At 37.2% G+C, this 18,585-nt stretch overlaps 1 protein-coding gene across 1 annotated transcript in view; it reads right to left on the bottom strand.

The window, feature by feature from the left end:
* The window catches only part of NUP58 (nucleoporin 58), a gene marked incomplete at its 5' end in the record, with an annotated part of 34,419 nt that continues 15,834 nt past the window's right edge, over nucleotides 1-18,585 (bottom strand). The window contains 5 exons of the mRNA XM_084279385.1: nucleotides 1-563; nucleotides 5,664-5,759; nucleotides 8,514-8,612; nucleotides 14,428-14,629; nucleotides 17,107-17,189. Of these exons, the coding sequence (XP_084135511.1) occupies nucleotides 394-563; nucleotides 5,664-5,759; nucleotides 8,514-8,612; nucleotides 14,428-14,629; nucleotides 17,107-17,189 (650 nt within the window). The 3' untranslated portion in view covers nucleotides 1-393. The remainder of the gene's footprint in view (nucleotides 564-5,663; nucleotides 5,760-8,513; nucleotides 8,613-14,427; nucleotides 14,630-17,106; nucleotides 17,190-18,585) is intronic.

The raw sequence follows: 18,585 nt of genomic DNA, 5'->3' as shown, positions 1-18,585 counted from the left end.
GAACAGAAGATATGAACTCTAGTATTTGTACTAGAATATATTTTATCTGTACAAAAAACAAATATGCATATATTCATATGGTATAAAGCTTATTAACAAAAAATATTCTGCTACTAACATTAGGTTAAATAGATGGTTTTACAAGATTCTTTAATAATAATGCAGTATAGAACATTTCTAAAACTAGGGCCAAAAATAAAAATACATAAACGAGTTTCTATTCACAAGAAAATAGCTGTTCAATAGGATTTCATTTTGTATTTCAGACTAGGGAAAAGTAGCAAAATTTTTATAAATCTCCTGGGATGCAATTTAATTACTGCATCAATCTAGAAAAATAGACTTTTCAGATGAATAAAGTTGGTTCGCTTCCCCGTCCCTAAGAAGGGGTGCCTATCTTTTCCCTCGCTTGTTTCCAGCTGGAGGTTTCTTCAGCTGAAGAAGTTGCCCTCCTGTCCCAAAGCCTGCAGATGCAGGATTAGACACCCCGAACGTCAGGCCAGCCGATGCTGTGATGCCAGGATTGCTGAAGTTAAACCCAGATGTAGTCGAGCTGCCAAAGCCTTATGAGGGAGGGAGAAATATTTTAAAACAGAAGTTATATCAGGATTGCAAGTTTGTCCTCCTTGGAGCTACGAATGCCAGCCACTTTATCACTGCTACTTGTAATACTTTACAGTATGGCACGTTGCTACCACACCTGGACTTGCTAGGACAACTCAGATGGTACAGCACTAACAGAATCTACCTCAGTGATAGTGAACCATTCTACCCTCATTCACAAGCCTGTTATATACCTTTAGCCATACAACAGCAGCACCTACAAGCCCCACTGAAATTGTATGACAGAAGGACTCCTGTTCCCCTCTGAATATGGAATGCATACATAGAGGGGTGGGGGAAGACCTACAGGAGACATGCAGACCATGGCATGTTCACATCACTCACAGCAGGTATACAGCAAAGCTGGAGTGGGAGCTCCCAGCCTGCTGCCCTGTGGCCAGGCTACCTTTACCTTAAATGAGAGGTGGAAAAGGCTCCAAATCCTTGTCAAACTCTTGGTATTTAAACCACCCTTTATAACTTACAGCAAAAAAGCAGCACCGAAAACAGTTTTTCCCAAACTGAATGACTAGGTGAGTGGATCGGGCTATTTTAATACCTCCACCCTCTTCTATAAAGGTCAGTAAATCAAATGTTTGGTTCAGCTATAAAACAAGTTCAGCTGAAGAAAATCTCCCTACAGATTTCAGCAACAGCAACACCAACTCATTTTACTTTCTGTTGTGAATTTGTATCAGTTATGCACAACCAACTTCAATAATAACTGAAACTATTAGAGAATGCTACAAGTTACTCAAATGCTAGTTAATAAGAAGCAGAACTTCCTAACTCTGCCCTTTGTTCTCTCAAGAAACTGAGTAAAGTAACCAATCATACAAAATATCAAGTGTGACATGAGCAAGTTAAGATTTTAACAAATAGTTTCATACAAGTTGCACAATGGAAACCTGTAAACAATTAAAATATTAGGAAAAATTGGGACTGGTTCACAAGCAAAGAAGGGTATATTCTCACATGCATGATTTAACATAGTTTTGTTAGTTCTTAAGTAGGCTACTGAAGATATCCTCTGGTCACATGATGTATCTTTAACTCAGTGCCTAAATCTCTTTAAAGCATAGAAATAAAAACCCAACTGGTTATCCCATTAGAATCTCAAAGTAGCTCTCACAAGCCTGATATCTTCTGTTCTCTCACTGTTACTGACGCCTTTGGATCAACACCTACTTCAAACATAACATGAAACTTCCTCCTGGAATGCTGGGACCTGTATTATATCTAAAATATATCTACAATGTCTTATCAAGAAAATCCCCAATTACCTACATTCCAGTAGCTGCAATCCTTCATGTAATGTGCAGTTGCCTGGGCACAACTCACAGGCAATGTAATGAGTGTGCAGCTCTCGAGCATGGCTAATGATATTTCTCATTTGGGTCTTGTCTAAGTTTTGTGGGCTGATTTCTCTCTCATCCTAGGATGTAAGGGGTATGCAGAGACAACTACTCCTCCACCTCCTTGCTAGTTCTGAATCCCCAGTAAGATTTTTTTAAGAATAAACTTGTTCTTCATCAGGGAGTCTCACAAATGAAAAAAAAAAATCCTCAACAACTACAACTGTTCTTGGACAGTTACCCTTTTGCTTCAAGTATGTAGTTGAGATAACAGGTAGGCATTGCTTCCTATAGAAAACATCATGCATGTCAGCGTGTGCTCTATAGCATCAGGAGTTCAGTAGGCAAGGGTAAAGCATTCCTTAATTACCGCCACCTAGCTCCTTCTAGATGCAGGGGTTATTTTGAAGTGTGCAGGGAAGGCAGACTGAGCTTTAAGCAATGTTAATTCCAAGAAAGAGATGCATAAACTGTGCAACAGAAGACTGAACATGCTTGTTTACTTAGATAGAGCCTGGAAAGTAACGGTGGTTACGTTAGACCTGTCTTTTAAGGGCGGACACAAAAGCGTAGGAAAGCAGAAGGAAAATGAATCTAAATGGCTTTGACTCATCATGGCAGCATAACAAGGCCATGGCATGAAGTTCTTCCCTTAAAAGTAAACCATGCCCTAAAATAGAATATTCAAGTGAAACTTCTTCAGGTCTTATTCCTGGTGCCAGGAAAGAGAACCAGTCACTGAACAGCTTCTAAAGGCAAGAGTCACAAAGTCTTGAACCACAGCTACAATGTGACTGATGATTTCTTTGTTGAAATTAGTTACTTGTGTATAAACAATTATTTTTGGAAAGTAAATGACAACCTGCCCTTGGAGCACATAGACTTAGTGTGTCCCTGAAGGACCTTAGAGTACACTTCTATTCACTGGGCTTTTAACTGTGCATCAGTCATCCCCTCAGATAGGTGAGCCAATCGTGAGATACAGCCCCAATGACCGTATTTTATTTTAACACTACAGGCAAACAGTAATTCAACAGATCTCAAAGGCAGTCTATTCCCTCCCCCAATCCACAATAGGTGCCCTAAATCAAAGGGGCTTCTGGCACACCTTTGACTGATTTATCTACAAGCTGCTCCATGTTACACACAGATTACATTCAGGTCCATTTTCCAGCAGTATCAGTAGCTCCATCCAGGATCCCACCTGACAGCCTCTTGTGCCATGTACTGGCATAAGAGTATTTATTCTTCAATAAAAGGGGTCTCCAACACAAATTCTCACCTCAGCTACTAAAAGTGTATGTAGCAACTTGGCTCTTGCAAGAACAGTGTGTGTACACACACCCTCCTTTAACTTGGTACCTATGAATTACATGGTGAGCCTTAATGCTCTTTACAACATCTCACTCACATCAACCTCCTCAGTTGCCATCAAATGAGGAATTAATTAGGACTTCGATTTGGAGTCAGCTTTCCACAGTGTCTGAGACACTTGTTCCATCTCACAATTTCATGCACCAAAGGAACTGCAAGACCACTGCAGTTGCTCTGCTTTTCTGCTGACACAGTGGACACAACAACTGCTCCCAGATTAATCCCAATTTATTGTTAGAAGAGGTTCAAGTACTTTCAGAAATTGAGAGGAGCGGGAATACTACTGGAAATATTTTCAAATCTTTTAAAGCAATTAAATGGATTCATAACTTACAAACACTTGACAGAAGCCATTTGGGGATCTATAATTTTCATTCAAAAATAAGAACAAACTCATGGCAAACATACTGAGGAGACTTGGGCCATTATGTAAGCACCCTAGGGGGACAAGGGGGTGGGACACTTACTAGCTATTAGTTTGGGAAAATACTGAAATGCTCACATCTAAAGTAGTAATGAGAGTACATCTCACTCTGTTTTCCTAGATTTTTCAAAAGAAAAAGATTCAGAAACAAGATACAGCTATCCTACAGCAACAGAAACCAGAATATCATTTCAGGATCATGTAAGTGTTAGCTAAGAAACAGGACACAAGAATTAAAAAATAAATAATAACACCCGACTACCTCAGGTATCATTCACATCCATTTATGCATGCTCAAAAATTAAAGCTCATATGCAACCCAGAAGCTATATGGTACAGAGTTTTGGATATAAAAGATAAAGTTAATGCACTTTTGGGCTACCAATTTTTTTTTGGAGGTTTCTATTCCATAATCTCAGTCTAGATCAGGATTTTGTGACTACTTTATAAGCACAAACTGTCAGGAATTACATTTAATCTTTTATATTTCTGGTTTGCGCCTCCTGTAGCTGAGACTGTTGACATGACCAAAACCAACCTCTGTTTTATTCGTTCCAACTCCCTCACTGCTGAAGAGAGACTAGGGGGACTGACGCCACAACAAAGCCTCATTTGAGGAATAGTGTGAAATGACATCTAAATTGTCTCTGCACACAACCAACATAGTTAAAACAGACTAGCTATTTACTTTGGTTTGATGCCTCATTAGTGGTGGACAACTGATCCATACAACTTGTTTTCTAAATATGTTTTTAAATACACTAAATTACGTATTTTGCACTGCAAGACTATTCATATAATTGTTGATAAATAGGTAATTTAATTTAACACAGGCTTGGGAAAAATAAATTGCAACTGAAAAACATGTCACTTGATTCTGATATTAAAAACTAAGCAATAAGAAAGTCGATGCTTAGACACTGCACATTGCAAAGCCAGAGATGTTTTATCAAGAATTTACTAGGGTGTTAGACATCCCTAAGTGTTACCCAGCCAGTTTAGTAAGCTATTTCCACCTTATATATAATATAAGGCTTAAAGTACTTTACAGGCCTAATTGACAGCATAACCCATCACTAACTAAGGAAAGAACAAAAATAAGATAAAAAACATGGCAACTAACAAGATGCTGGTCCAAGCTAAGGTACTGGGCACTCACTATGCCTGTATTAATAGCAGTTAAAAAAATTCTTTGAGTACAGTCAATTATTTGCCTCAAAACCAAACTCCTATTTAAAAAGTAAATGGAAATACTAGCTATAGAAGTGACGAAGATCTCAGACATCTGAGTTAAGGACCAATTGCATCCATGTTTTAATTTTCTCACCACCAACAAAATTAAACTAAAAGAGTGAAATGAGGACTGAGTAGTGCAATTGCCCCTGGAATGTTTTCAAATAGTTAGTAATGCATTATGGGTATACACAGATACAGTATCTATAAAATACTATACAAATAGAAAGAACAAGCAGATAAACACTTTTAAGGAAACCTTCTGGGCTTCTAAAAAGAATTCTAACTTGTAAATACAGGAAGTGAAATTACTGGTTTGTGTCTCACCAATTTCAATAGCCCAGTAACTGCATAGTCTATGCATTCAGCACTAACTGCACTCCTGTGCCTCACACTGCACTTCATCCACTCTGATGTACCTGATCTCCCACTTCTACTTAGACAGACATCATCAAATGGAAAACATGAATGCTCACTCAATACTGTCTACCTAGGAGACCACCTTTAACAGAACCTAGAAACTTGACTGAAAATGCGTATAGCAAATAAATAGTTACTTCAATGATTACATCCACATGCAACATGTTTCAGCAGCTTTCTCAGAGGGAGTGCAGCAGTTTGGCTATAACAGTATCGCTTTAAGGTAAATATGAATTCAAGAGAAACAAACCAACCTGCACTTAGACTTCCTGATGGTTTACTTGTAGTTCCAAACCCAAATGATGATGCTCCTGTGGCACTACTTCCAAAGGCAGAGCTACTTCCAAATCCTAGTAGAATAATAGTAAAGACATACAACAAAAAAATTACAGACACAGCAATTAAAAACACATAGGTTTGGGACAAGCATTCTAAACCCAAACATAATTCTAAGCATTACTTGGTAAACAAATATCCCTGAGACTATTGCCTTAGTATTTTATTCTCAACACAGTACTGTGTTAAGAAAACACTGCAAACAGGAAAGCATTGGAGAAAAGTATTTCCATCAAAATACAAAACTGAGTAAGGAAAAAAAGCTATAGAGACAGGTGAAGTAAACTATCAGAGTTTACAAAATTGCTATCGAATTGCTGCTAAAGTGGCAAAAAACCCCCCAGTAACCAGATAGACCAAACCCAGGTTATTCAGACCCAAGTCGTATGACTTCTATTTCAGCAAGACACAATCTTCAGCCACAATTCTAAAAGAGAAGTTCTCTATGTTTGAAATAGAGTAAACATTTTTTTCAATTTACATTTGGCCTATTTTAGAGCTGTCAGCCTCCCAAGTTATCAGGGATCAGGTTTATCTAGGAAGCCACAAAATCAGTTAAATACCGAGTAGAAACACAATTTCGCAATATTTAATGGGAAAAATGATCACATAAAGGGCAGCGTTTAACACATAGCTGTAATACAATATAATTCTATTAATTTTGCAATTGACATTTAAAATCTCAAAATATTTCCAATTGTGCTGCTAATCTGAGATCAAAGGAAAAGCAAATTGATATTTGCCATTTGTGATAGAGCCCAGACAAAAGGAACACCCTAAGAAACACTCTCATTTTGATTGTCTCATGAGGTTTAAAAAAAAGAGAGAAAACAGTATTTGTATTTGAGAAAATTATGCCCCCATCTTAAATTCCAAGTGTCAGAGAAAATACTTGTATTTTACATCCAACTGAGCATCATTCCCTTAGAGAAAAAACTTTTACTGGTGATGTTTGAACACACTATCTGAAGCACTGCTCTTTGATTTGAAAACTGCAGAAGAGTTTTAAGGTTATATAATGGCAGTCATCTTTTGAACATAAGGCAGTTTATTTAAGCAACACACTTCTGCCCTATGTGGTTTGAGATAAATTACCAATGGTCAAGGCAAGGTGTCTGCAAATATTTAATGAAGCATAGCACTGATAGGCTACATATCTCATGTACTTATATGCAAAAGCCTCCATGTTTATCACTGACAAAACTCCCAGAATAGTTATCATGGAAAGAGAGCTAAATTTCCTCAATTAAAATGATGCTTTGAGTGTGTATGTTAAAAACGGTTCTGTTAACAAAAAAACCAAACAGCCAAAAGAACCCCTGAATATTTGTTCTGCTAGCTTGTTTCCAGGAGCACACCTGAAGGATATTTTGCAGGTATTCCTTTATTCTTCTAACCCTGCTTCTATCAAGAGAGGCCTCTTGATTTGTCAAAAGACAAAAAGAATTGCAAATTTATACAGAATAGATGTAACAAGCAAATGCCTTCCTAAGCAGAGGACTAGCAAAAAAAAGAATACAAGTTAGGCCTCAATGACAAACCTAGAAGCAGCTCTCCATCCATGTAAAATAAAGTGTTCTTTAATTTACAGTTGCCAGATTTGTGAACATGCATAAACATTCTTTAGTCTACAACCTCCTTGGTTTGAAAAGGAAGGATTTTAAGTTTTTTTTTTTTCTGTTTGTTTCAGTTTAAGGCATTTAAAATTTGTGGAAGCAACCTGATCATTGAGAAGTACTTTCCCTTTAGCCTGTTACTCTTGGTTATTTGCCCCACTTAGGTGTACAGACTTTTTCTCTGAAAAAGGTTAGGACATTCATAGGTTTAAAAATAAAGTCAAGATGATCACTTAAAGTAAAACCGATGTAGCATTCAAGTACATCTTTCCAATACTGAGTACTGCCTAATTATTTTAAACACACTACAACACTGATTCACATGTTTGACTCAAAGAGGCAAAATGTAGATGCCAACTGAGGCTGCAGAGGGTGTAACAAGAAAACCCACAACACTTATTTCTGCTTAGCAGATGTAACGATTTTCTTTGCAGATGTTTGAAGGACACTAGTGTCTTTTGACTTGCACTGTAGGACCCCCTAGCCTACACAAATAAGAAACATATAGATTAGATTCTACTAATGACTTATATTCTATTTGTTCCGCTGAGAATTTACTGTATTTAAATGAAAAGGTCTACATAGATTTTGTAATTCTATTACCACCCACTCTTTCAGTCATGTGTCCTCTCAGACTACATTCTCCACCAGCACTGTTAACATTTTGCTAAGTATTTTCCCTCTCCCTTTCAAATGTTGATTCAGGAGGGGTGTTTTAGCATTTATTCTTATCTTCATGCAAGCAGAAATGGGTCCCTATAGATAACAGTTAAAAACTTGGATTAGCTACAGCATGATCCAGCATCTCAGGTACCTTTCATATATTGTCCTGGTTCTGGCAGCACAGGACAAGGTGAGCAAAGCAGCCAGCACAGGTGAGCAAAATTAAATCAAGTTGTAGTTATAAAAGGATGTACTACTATTAAAAACAGAACTTCCATGTTATTACTTCATCCTGGTTTTTCACTACAATGGCTTATGAGCCTTAGCAATGCCTTCTGCAAGGCATGAAGAAGCTTAGAAAGCGCAGGCTGCCAAACTGTAAGATCCTTCCCTGAAACAGATCACCCTCTTAGTGGAGCTAAAGGTTTGCAAGAGATTCAGATGTGCGGTATAATAATTCAATGAAAGGTTAGAAAAGTTAAAGGGTACCTCCAAGGCTCGAAGAACCTAAGCCACTTGATTGCAAGCCAGTGCCAATACCTGAGCCGAATGGCGTTCCAAAACTAACTCCCAGAGATGGCTGTGGCCCTGGTATAAAAAAAATGAGAACAAACTTGCCTTACTCTTTCATAATAAAGAGGTCCTTTATTTATTTATTTATCCAAATATTTGATAATGTGAACATCATTGCTTTCAATAAATCCCACTAAGATCCCAATCTTTACCTCAAACTGCCTGCCTCTACGTTCACCTTGAAAAAAATCTAAGAAAACACTGTAATAAGGTGACGCTACTCAAGGCTGGTAACACGGTATCATCACTTAGCTTTTTTAAAGTTAACCAGTCTCACCTTAAGCTTTAAAACATTAATCAAAGCTTTAAGAGAACTCATAGGTAACAACATTTTGCCACCTGTATTAATGGAATCAGAAGGGAAAACCTCCAAATTAAGAACCTAAGAACTGACACTAATGCAACTAAAACTATATTGCCAAAATTTAATAAATAGGAACCTTCAAAACTACTAAGTAATCATCCAAATTTAAACAGAACACTAAGATAAAAAACAAGACAATGACTTTATTTTATTAAATTTATTGTTCATTTTTAAGCAAGTCAATTACACAGTAACATGACAATTCAATTCTTTTCCACACAAGTAATAACTGAGTTCTTTTAAGCTCTGCTACATAACACCATTCAGTAAGGTAAACTAGTCAAAACCACCTGTTTAAATAAACATTTACAAAAGGCACAGTTCTGTGCACCTTAATGAATTAGATACATTCAAAATTTCAGGAGTCAGTTTGTCCCATAATTAAAGGGTGACAGTGCTTTCCCTGCATATTCACACTACGATGCAGCACTGTCAGAAAACATTTGCAGTCTGACAAGATGAAGTTTCCAGCCTCGGTTTCTTTTCCTTTTTTTTTAGCCTTGGGGAATAAAGAATCAACTTGCTAGCCCATTACTAACACATTTTAAAATAATTAATTTTGATAAATAATATATTTTGACAGTTTTCACAGTACAATCTTATATTCCTGTCTTTCAAACAGTTTTCAGTGCACTAGTTAAAAAGTTTAACCATTGAAGATAAAATACAGTGCCAAACTCTTAATCCACAGATGCTCACACTTTCCTCAATACAGCCTTCTCCATCTATAAACATGCTTTAGGTACTGTATCTGTGAAAGTGATGATTTATTCAAATATTACTATAGATCTCAGGTGATTTCAGTCTTTGTCCTCAACCACTATCACACTTGGGCTTACTTTCACACAAGATTTCTTCCTTTGTACTACAAAGCTTCCTGTTACTAACGTTTATCTAGAGTTTTTAAATGTAAATATTTCAAGCTTTTAAAATCATTTCAGCATTTGAATATTTAAATGGAAAAATCATTTTGAATCAAGTGAAAGGCACTGTATATTGAAAAGTAACATTTCTGCTAGGAACACAAAATTTTTAAGTGATCCAAGCTGAATGACATCTGTATACTCAAAGTAGTGTTAAACTAAATTTTCAGGGCAACTAAAATTCTTAGTTTGCAGTCTCTGCTTAGCAGGGAATAACTGGGAAACCCAAGCTATTTTTTCAACTAAAAAAAGTATATCAGATGTTGTAATTACAAATTTTCACACGAATTCCAAACTAAACGTGTTAACATCCAGTTTAAATACTGATACATCTACCTAGCAGCTCTTTAAAAACAAGAGAAAAGTTGTTACCAATAAAAAGAAACAAGAAACACTACACAAATCAGTCACCTAATAAACTAAAAGGATAACCCAAAACCACATATCCAGTTCTCTCAAGTGCACAGGTTTCTATCTCAGTAGGAGGCACTGGTAGCGGAAGACCTTAAACCAAAACACTACAGTCCTCCAAGCCAAGCTTTTCACCAAATGCAACATGATGCTTAGAGCCAGTAAAAAACACTAATCTAAATGCCTCAGATTATACAAAACAGGTTCGTATGCCTTAGGCTAACAAGCATTAGAGCAACAGCATATGATACTCGATTCTGTACCATAATGTTCTGAAGGCATCATCACTATTTATAGTTCTTGTAAGTAAACATAATTTTTAATAGCAAAAGCTAGTAAAGATTCTTCAATGCCAAAAGTACTAGCAAAAAATTGGCACTTCTGGCTATTACAGGTACGAGACAAATTTATAGTAAGTATTTTAACATTTCAAAACTTCATGTATGTGCCCTGTAGAGCATTGCAGTTCAATAAATAGGACTCACTAAGAAGAGTGCAGTCTGGTCAGCCAGACTTCCTCAAGTGACAGTCTGCGATTTTTTAAAATCACAGCTGCTCCTAACAGTGAACAAATTTAGTGTCACAACTTAGATCTGATTCTGACAAAGTAATACAGTGACTAATTTTGACCAAGGTTAGTATCAAATTAGACAATAAAGATTTTAAGTGCTCTAAAGATTCCAGTATCCTTTCCCAACAGCACTTCAGTCTCACACGAGTCAAGTCAAAACATAACAGAGGATGCTAATAGCTTGATAACACTTTGACTAACTCTGCGCTTCACCAGTTAAGGAGAGAGTAACTAAGGTATCGGGGGAGGTACTTCATTTTTTATAGGAGGAAAGGTGAGCGTGAAGAGAAGCACTTAAGACAATTTAGTCTGACAAAAAAACCCACCCCAACAGTTTCAGCTTTGTGTATTTACAGCTTAGTTCGCTAGGCTTTAATATCCCTTAAAGTCTTTCACTTTAGTCCCATCAAAAATAATAGGGCAGACTAGCCACAATCATTTTAACTTCCATGATGTTCAGGATTGCTCAGGGAAGGTGCAGGCAAGGCAGTGGCTAGAACTCCAGCTGCCACTGCACGAAAGCCCGACCAGCCTCACTGCTACTGATACAGCTGTGCTCAGAGCAAAAGTGCTAAACTAGGGAGAAAGGTTCCGTGCAGGCAAGACTTCAGCATAATTTAACTCTAGCTTCAAAAAAAACTGCACAAAAATTGTGCTTCAGCATGCACACCACAGTCCTGGTATCCTGATCATCCATCCCAGGACACTAGTGGAGTGCACCTTTGCTCCCTTTCTTCTATATGGCCAGGATTCACTGGCTTGTTTCATTTCAACAGAAGCCAGACACATCTTAGCATACAGAGCAAACAGGGTGCATCTCTACACCCAGGAACTTGGGAAGCGTTCTCTGATCCCACAGCTTAGATGTAGCTATTAAACCATTGACTTTTGAACACCAATTTAAAATAAATTATCTTTCTCAGAGAAAGCACAGTAACTAAATTAATCTTATGAAACAGACAACCATGTAAACATCAAATATTTTTCTCTTTAAAAACAAGACTAACCATTCTGATCCCTCAATACTAATGTACCGTATATTAGGTTTTAGTCAAAAACTTGAAGCCCAGATTAATTTTCTTGTTTTATTCTTATCTTCAAGAACAGCAGGTCAGGTATTATACAGACACTCCCTCCCCCCTTTATATACATCTCATTTCACAGTCTCTTCTCTCATGATCTCCAACCATCCATCATCTATCCCCCTCTTCAGGATCTAGATCTTACAAATAAACATGTATGATTTTAACTCCTATCAGATATGTTATTAATTTCATAAACTAACACAAAATGTAAAACATGCAAACATTTGCAGTTTTACTGCAGGAAATGGCCATCTGAAAAACAAGTAAGAGGAAATAAAGAGGAGCTAGACTTTAAACACTTAAAGATTCTGAGCAATAGATTCTTCTCCTTTTCCACTAAAGTACGACAAAAAGTGGCAGCCTTACTCTGAAGCTAAGAAGTTTCAGGTAAGGCATTGGGGAAAGTCAAGCACAGAAATCAGTAACTTAGGAAAGGCATGAGATTTTCCTTTCTAGCGAGCTTTTGAGACTAAGATTTCCCTGAACAGTTCAGGCCTGACTAACCCTGCTTTTGAGCTAGAGGAACAGAAAAGATAACTAAAAGTTCCATCTAACCTTTTTTCCCCAAGTTTTCAGTATTTTTTCAATGCCACTCAAAACATTGATCTACCTCTAATTCTCCAAGTCCTCAAGTGAGTTGCACAGAGGGTAGCAATATTCCAACCAAGTAGTAAATAAGGTATAGTCCAGTTTTGTTGGCATTCTTGATGTAAGTTAATGGCTTCGTTCTATCTGCATCACACTTGTAGTTGGCACATTTTTGGCTTTTGTAAAGCTCTGCCAAAGCAACCAACCACACCCCCCACCCAACCTACACACACTCCCATTTACTCCTTTTGCTACAAAATACCTCAAAGTATAAAGTCACCTTACCTGGGGTGCGTTGGTACTCCTAAAAGGATATTCATTTAGACATGCCACAAGTGGCATCGATTTACTGAGGTTAACAGCAGTTGCATTGAATCTGGGCTAGGAAGAAGTTCAGATCCCTCACCCCAGTTCATGAAAACACACATATAACTTTAAATGTGACATCCCAAGTATATTATTTTCATCACAACTAATCCAGTACTGACTGTGGAGAGTATTTAAAAAAACACAGGCCAAGGAGAAAGATGGAGAAGGAGCTACTTTGGCAACACTAGGCTGCACAAGCCACACTTTCATCTGCTTTAAAGACCCTGAAATGTGACATTACGTTATCTCATGTTTTCAGACTCTCTTGCAGATGTTGCTTCCACAGAATTTCCATGGATTAACATAGTGGCAATAGGATGACTGTGGTCTATGATGGAAATTCAGAAGGGAACTATTTTGTAAAGATTTAGTTTTTTGTTGTGTTCAAAATATTTTGGCATATTTCTCTCTTAAACTCATCTCCTTGTTGTTTATAAGGACCAGAGCTGGAAGCAAATTATGTTTTTCTTTTATGGAGAAGGCAAAGACAGCTTAATAACTTATCAAACTGAGGGTGGTTGCTGTATAGGTCTTTAATTAAAACCGTTCAAAGCATGACTGCTGGTGTAAAACAAGAGGAGGAAGAGATGCAAATACGACTTTTAATACACCTAAGATAAACAATAATTTAGAAAATAAATGGTAGAATCATTAACTATGCTTTTCATATGCTATGCTAATTAGCATATGCTAATAAATCCATATTCAAGTAAAATTAATTGGAATTTATCTTATTTCTGTTAAGCAACTTATATTTTATTTCTCTACATTCAGGAATCCTCCTCTGAGAAGCACTGGTTAATATAAGAATGTCAGCTAAGGTGCCTTATATTATTTCCTTTGCCATATGTATCCATTCCTCACCAGCAGTGGATCATGCATTTCCTCTGTTTTGATCTTCCTCTAACACATGTGCACACACAGAACCACTGATCCATTCTACTTGCTCTAATATTTATTCGTAACAGCAGAATGGTCAGGAAAAACTGCTCCAACACCACTGTGACAAAGGAGTCAGCTGTAAGCCAGGCATCTGTCTTCCTATTCTACAGATGTTTGCTCCATTATCCTTCCTGTTCTACAGCATTTTTCATTTTACAGTTCCAAAGTGCTATATAAAAATGCATGATTAATTGTACATAAGAAAAAATTAATATGCATTTAGATATTCTCTCCTCACTGACCTGAAATAATTTACTATAACCATACAATTGTGGAAAGAGGCTATACTATGTGTATTCAGAGATGTTATTTAAGAGTGAAGACTCACATTCCAAGGGGTAAGTTAGAACAATACAGTAAATACCACCAATACAAGTAAATTCACAAGATTAAGTATCTGTTGTATAATTATTGCTAAGTCTACCCTGCATTATTCTATTGGCTATGTATCAGTTACTTTGCTCATCACAATGTTTAGATTTTGAGTCTAACACAAAGGAAGACTTCATAGAAAGGTTTTACAGAATTTCACTATTGTTGTTAACACTAATAATCTATAACTTGAATGCACTCAGACCTGTAGCAGGCTGCTGCTGCTGAGTAAGTGTGGCAGCCATCGCAACGGCTGCTGCATTTGGTATGTTGCTGAAAGGGGTCGGTCCAGTGGTAACGCGTGGCGCGCTCTGCCACTTCTTAGCTTCTGTTCGTCTTGCCTCAAACACATCCATGGCATCTCCCAGAAAGGTTTTCCTGTAGCCAAGGTATTGGTCTTTGAGCATCTGAAGGGGGTGGGAAGCCATTTTAGTTCAGCATATTTGACATAAAACCTTAACTTAATAAGGAAAGAGACAATGAGTTATAAATAAAACTTCCTTTAAAAAGAGGAAAAACAAACCCAAACAATCCAAACAAACAAAAAACTCCCAGAACCATCCACAACAAAAAATAATCCCCCCCCACCACCCTGAAAGGCGTTGTCTTGTGTGCCCCTTCCTCCACTTGCCTATACCCCTTTCCTGCTCTAACCCTACCTTCTGGGGCAACATCTGGCTTGGCCTGTTCATCATGAGCCATTTCTATCTGTCAGAGGAGGGAACTATGGATACCTTGGGTAACACAAAAAGAATAAATGGCTCCAGCCAAAGAACCAGTAGAATTATTTCCACCTTCTAACAGAGAATCTGTAACTTACTAAAGCCAAAGAACAGTAGGTTCAATTGAATTTTATGGAAGATATACTATTTTCTGTGTTCCTGTCCAAGGATATGCTTATCCCTGAGAAGAGGTTACAGCCCAAAAATTCTGACTTGGGATTGAGAGCTCTAACCCTAAATATGTCAGCAACAGCAGGAAACACACAGAGAATGACCTTGTTATCACATGAGGAGTTCCATCTTTGGAGAGAAGATACATTTGTAGAACTCTTGATGATGTTTAATATAAGGCCACACTGACTGCCATAGTAACTGACAGAAATGCCATCAGATATTGCAGAGCAGTTCTTAAGGCTAATCTATGCAGAACAATGTCATTACATCCACTATCTGAATTGTGCCTAGGCACATTTCACTCTTCTATGGCCTTGGGTACAGAACATATTTATATCATATATGAACATACTGTTATCTAACAGCCAGCCCTGTGCAACAATACTTTTTCTATGACTTTGGATATTTGAATGAAAGTGTATGTACAAATGAGAAAGCCTGCTTCAGACAAGAGTGAGTTGTGGTCACAGCTCTGCCTTCATAAAAGATCACAACCATCAAGTAAGACAGTTTCAAAACTTTTCTCCTCTGCTAGCATCTCCTAGCTGATAAACTAAAACAGATGGTCAAAATGACAGATCCACTTAAGCAGTACATTCATTTTTCTGATTTTTGAAACTTTAGTTATAATTGTCTTGCAAAACACCAGCCTTCACAACCACCCACTAGATTAAATCTTAAAAAAAAAATGAAATCCCCAGAAGAAAGAAAAATTCTCACACCACCCAACTTCAGACTGTAGAACACCACTTAAGCTGAAGTGAAGTCTTTCCTGTTCAGTCATGCTGACAGCGTACTGAAGATGCTGCTGCTTATACCTGCCTGCTAATCCAGCTCCTCAACATGAGGAGTAACAAAAATGTATCACTGCCAAGACTGATGTGTGAGTCAGGGCTCCACTCAGATCTTAGAAGTGAGCAGCCTAGAACATATTTAGGATCCTTTTTCTGTAATTCTGCCAAAATTGCTACTGTGTGTGGTATTGAAACAGAGCTAACTCTAAGAGCAGCACAAACATCTGATGGCAGAAGGCTGTAAACCAGTGAATATCCATGCTGGCAGAAGCAATGCAAGGAATCTAGCTCATACAAGACCCTCAGTATTCCTAAACTTGATACAGGGAAAGTGTTTCAGATGTTTAGAAAACTAGCAATACTATGCAGAAGCAGCAAGCAGAAAATTTACCAGAGCCATTCCCATTAAGGAAGTCACTTAGCACAAACAACCCCAAGCAGTACTCTCTTCTCCAAGGGTTGTTTTTTTTTGTTTGGTTTTTTTTGGGGGGGGCAGGGCTGGGGGATGTGTTGGGGTTTTTTTGTAACCAAGAAGGGTTCTGATTATGAAGAAAAATGATGTATTGTAGAACTTTGACATTTTGTCAGTATGTCCAAAACTGAACGGTAAATTCAAGCCAGAGTCCATGATGGAAAAAACAAGCCTAATTAGGACCTTTGATACATATAGTATTCTCAGAGTCATCTTTTTTTGTTATATATATGGCTTTCCATTAAAAGGAGGTTGAAAAACATTAAGCACAACAGAAGCAACTTTTCAACACAGAAGAATTTTGGTGAAAAAAAATCTTACACGTGAACACGGACCTTTTTCTGTTAACTATTTAAGTAAGAGCAGATTTAGATCATCTTTGCTTGAGATCAACAGTTCATTAGGCAGAAAGCAAACCATTTAAGCATGAGCTCAAAGACAGACATTTCAAAACTTAATCAACAATTGGAAAGGAGTTAAATGCAAAATGTTTTGTAACTTTAATTACCATGGTCAGTTATTATCATCACTATCAGTAAATACTTCAAATTAGACCCAAACTGAACACGTTACTTTTTAATCAAAACACTTCCAAAACAGTTTGAAAATTAAAAAAATAATTTAACAGGAAGAAGAATAATACCTGAAGATAAGATATTTTCAGAAGGTAGCTATCTATAGCTCATTCACTAAACACACAGGAACACATCAAAACAACATACCTTTACATTTTCATGTATTGATTGAAGTTGTGCAGCTAAAGCTACAAACGTTTGATAGATTTTCTGCATAGCCATAGACAAATCTGTAAGAGGCATGTAAAGTACTGGTAAGTAACAATCTTACTACCAGGAGAAAACATTTAGTATTTATAGTCCAAAAGGAAGCCTACCCAAAATCCATACAACACAAAGCCAACTGCAACAAGTTAAATTCTGTATTTCTCATGGACATTGAGGCATTTTGAAAGGACTTCAAACTATTTTGAGAAGTATTATTGTCTCATTTATTTTTCTATACACAGTAATTAGTTTCCTATAATTCAGCAAAGCTTAAACATTATTTAACTTTTTCTAACTACATATGAAACATTTTCTCTCAATTTTTACGTAACCACAGTTAACTCAGGTTTTCTTGCATTTGTATGTATTTTTCACCTTGACTTAAAGCACAGATAAGTTCAGTAAATTTTGCTGAAGAGAGAGCAGTAGCATGGAAGCTTTACTTATATTTGAAGGACATTATTAACAAGCATCACAATAACTCTTACTCTAGCCCTACCCACAAGCATATCAGAGAAACACAACTGAGAGCTTCTTGCCTACATGAACTCTTTGATTTAGAATATCTTACATCCTCACCAATATAAAAGTTTTCAGTGCACTAATCCTAATGCAAAATTAATAATTAATCCTAATGCAAAACACTTTACGATTAAAGGGGAAATCCCAAAACTTTCAGCAAAGCAGGGCATGGGCTGACACAAAACCATCTTTCTGAAACACTGAAACAATGTATCCAAATGAAGAAGGAAAAGTGCTGAAATGTCCTTTCACTGTGAAAAGCTCATCTTCTGCATTTCTTGCAAATAATAGTTATCAACTTCTTGAAGATGTAAAGGCCTAGCAATGATTCCTGAACTAAAAAGGTCTGCTTCTCCATAGGCAAATTTCTGTTATAACTTCCATTTCTTTCTAAAAAAACAAGAAAAACAAAAAACCTGGGGAATATATCTCATGCCAAGCTACAGCATAGTGGAGGCAATGGAGGATGATTTGCCATAAATTTCCATAGAATCTGGAAGCAATTTATCGATACTGAATATTAGACACTTCAAAGTTGATGATACTCTCACTCGTGGTTTTCAATGTGGTAAAAAATTCTTCCTGTATGGTAAAGTAAAATGTATAAGCAATACAGCGTTGCCTACATCACTACTAGATTTGCTGACCATCTGAGCACACTGGTCCAACAGATTGAACTTTGCCCACACAAGCAGGGATCATAGTAGAAACTGCTGAAGTATCTGAGGGAAATCCATGAAGGGATCATACTCTGAACAGACAAGACGACCAAGTGGAAAGACATAGGACCCTCAGGATTCGGCAGATTTTCCATTCTGGAAGCTAGGTCTCTTTTTTAGCATATGGCATCCAGAGACTAGGTACCATCCTGTGATGGCACAAAAAGACATGGCACTT

The sequence above is a fragment of the Gallinula chloropus genome, assembly GCF_964237585.1.
Source record: "Gallinula chloropus genome assembly, chromosome: 1".
Taxonomy (NCBI): Eukaryota; Metazoa; Chordata; class Aves; order Gruiformes; family Rallidae; genus Gallinula; species Gallinula chloropus.
Note: the sequence above shows the minus strand (reverse complement) of the source record. Positions and strands in the feature narration are given on the sequence as shown.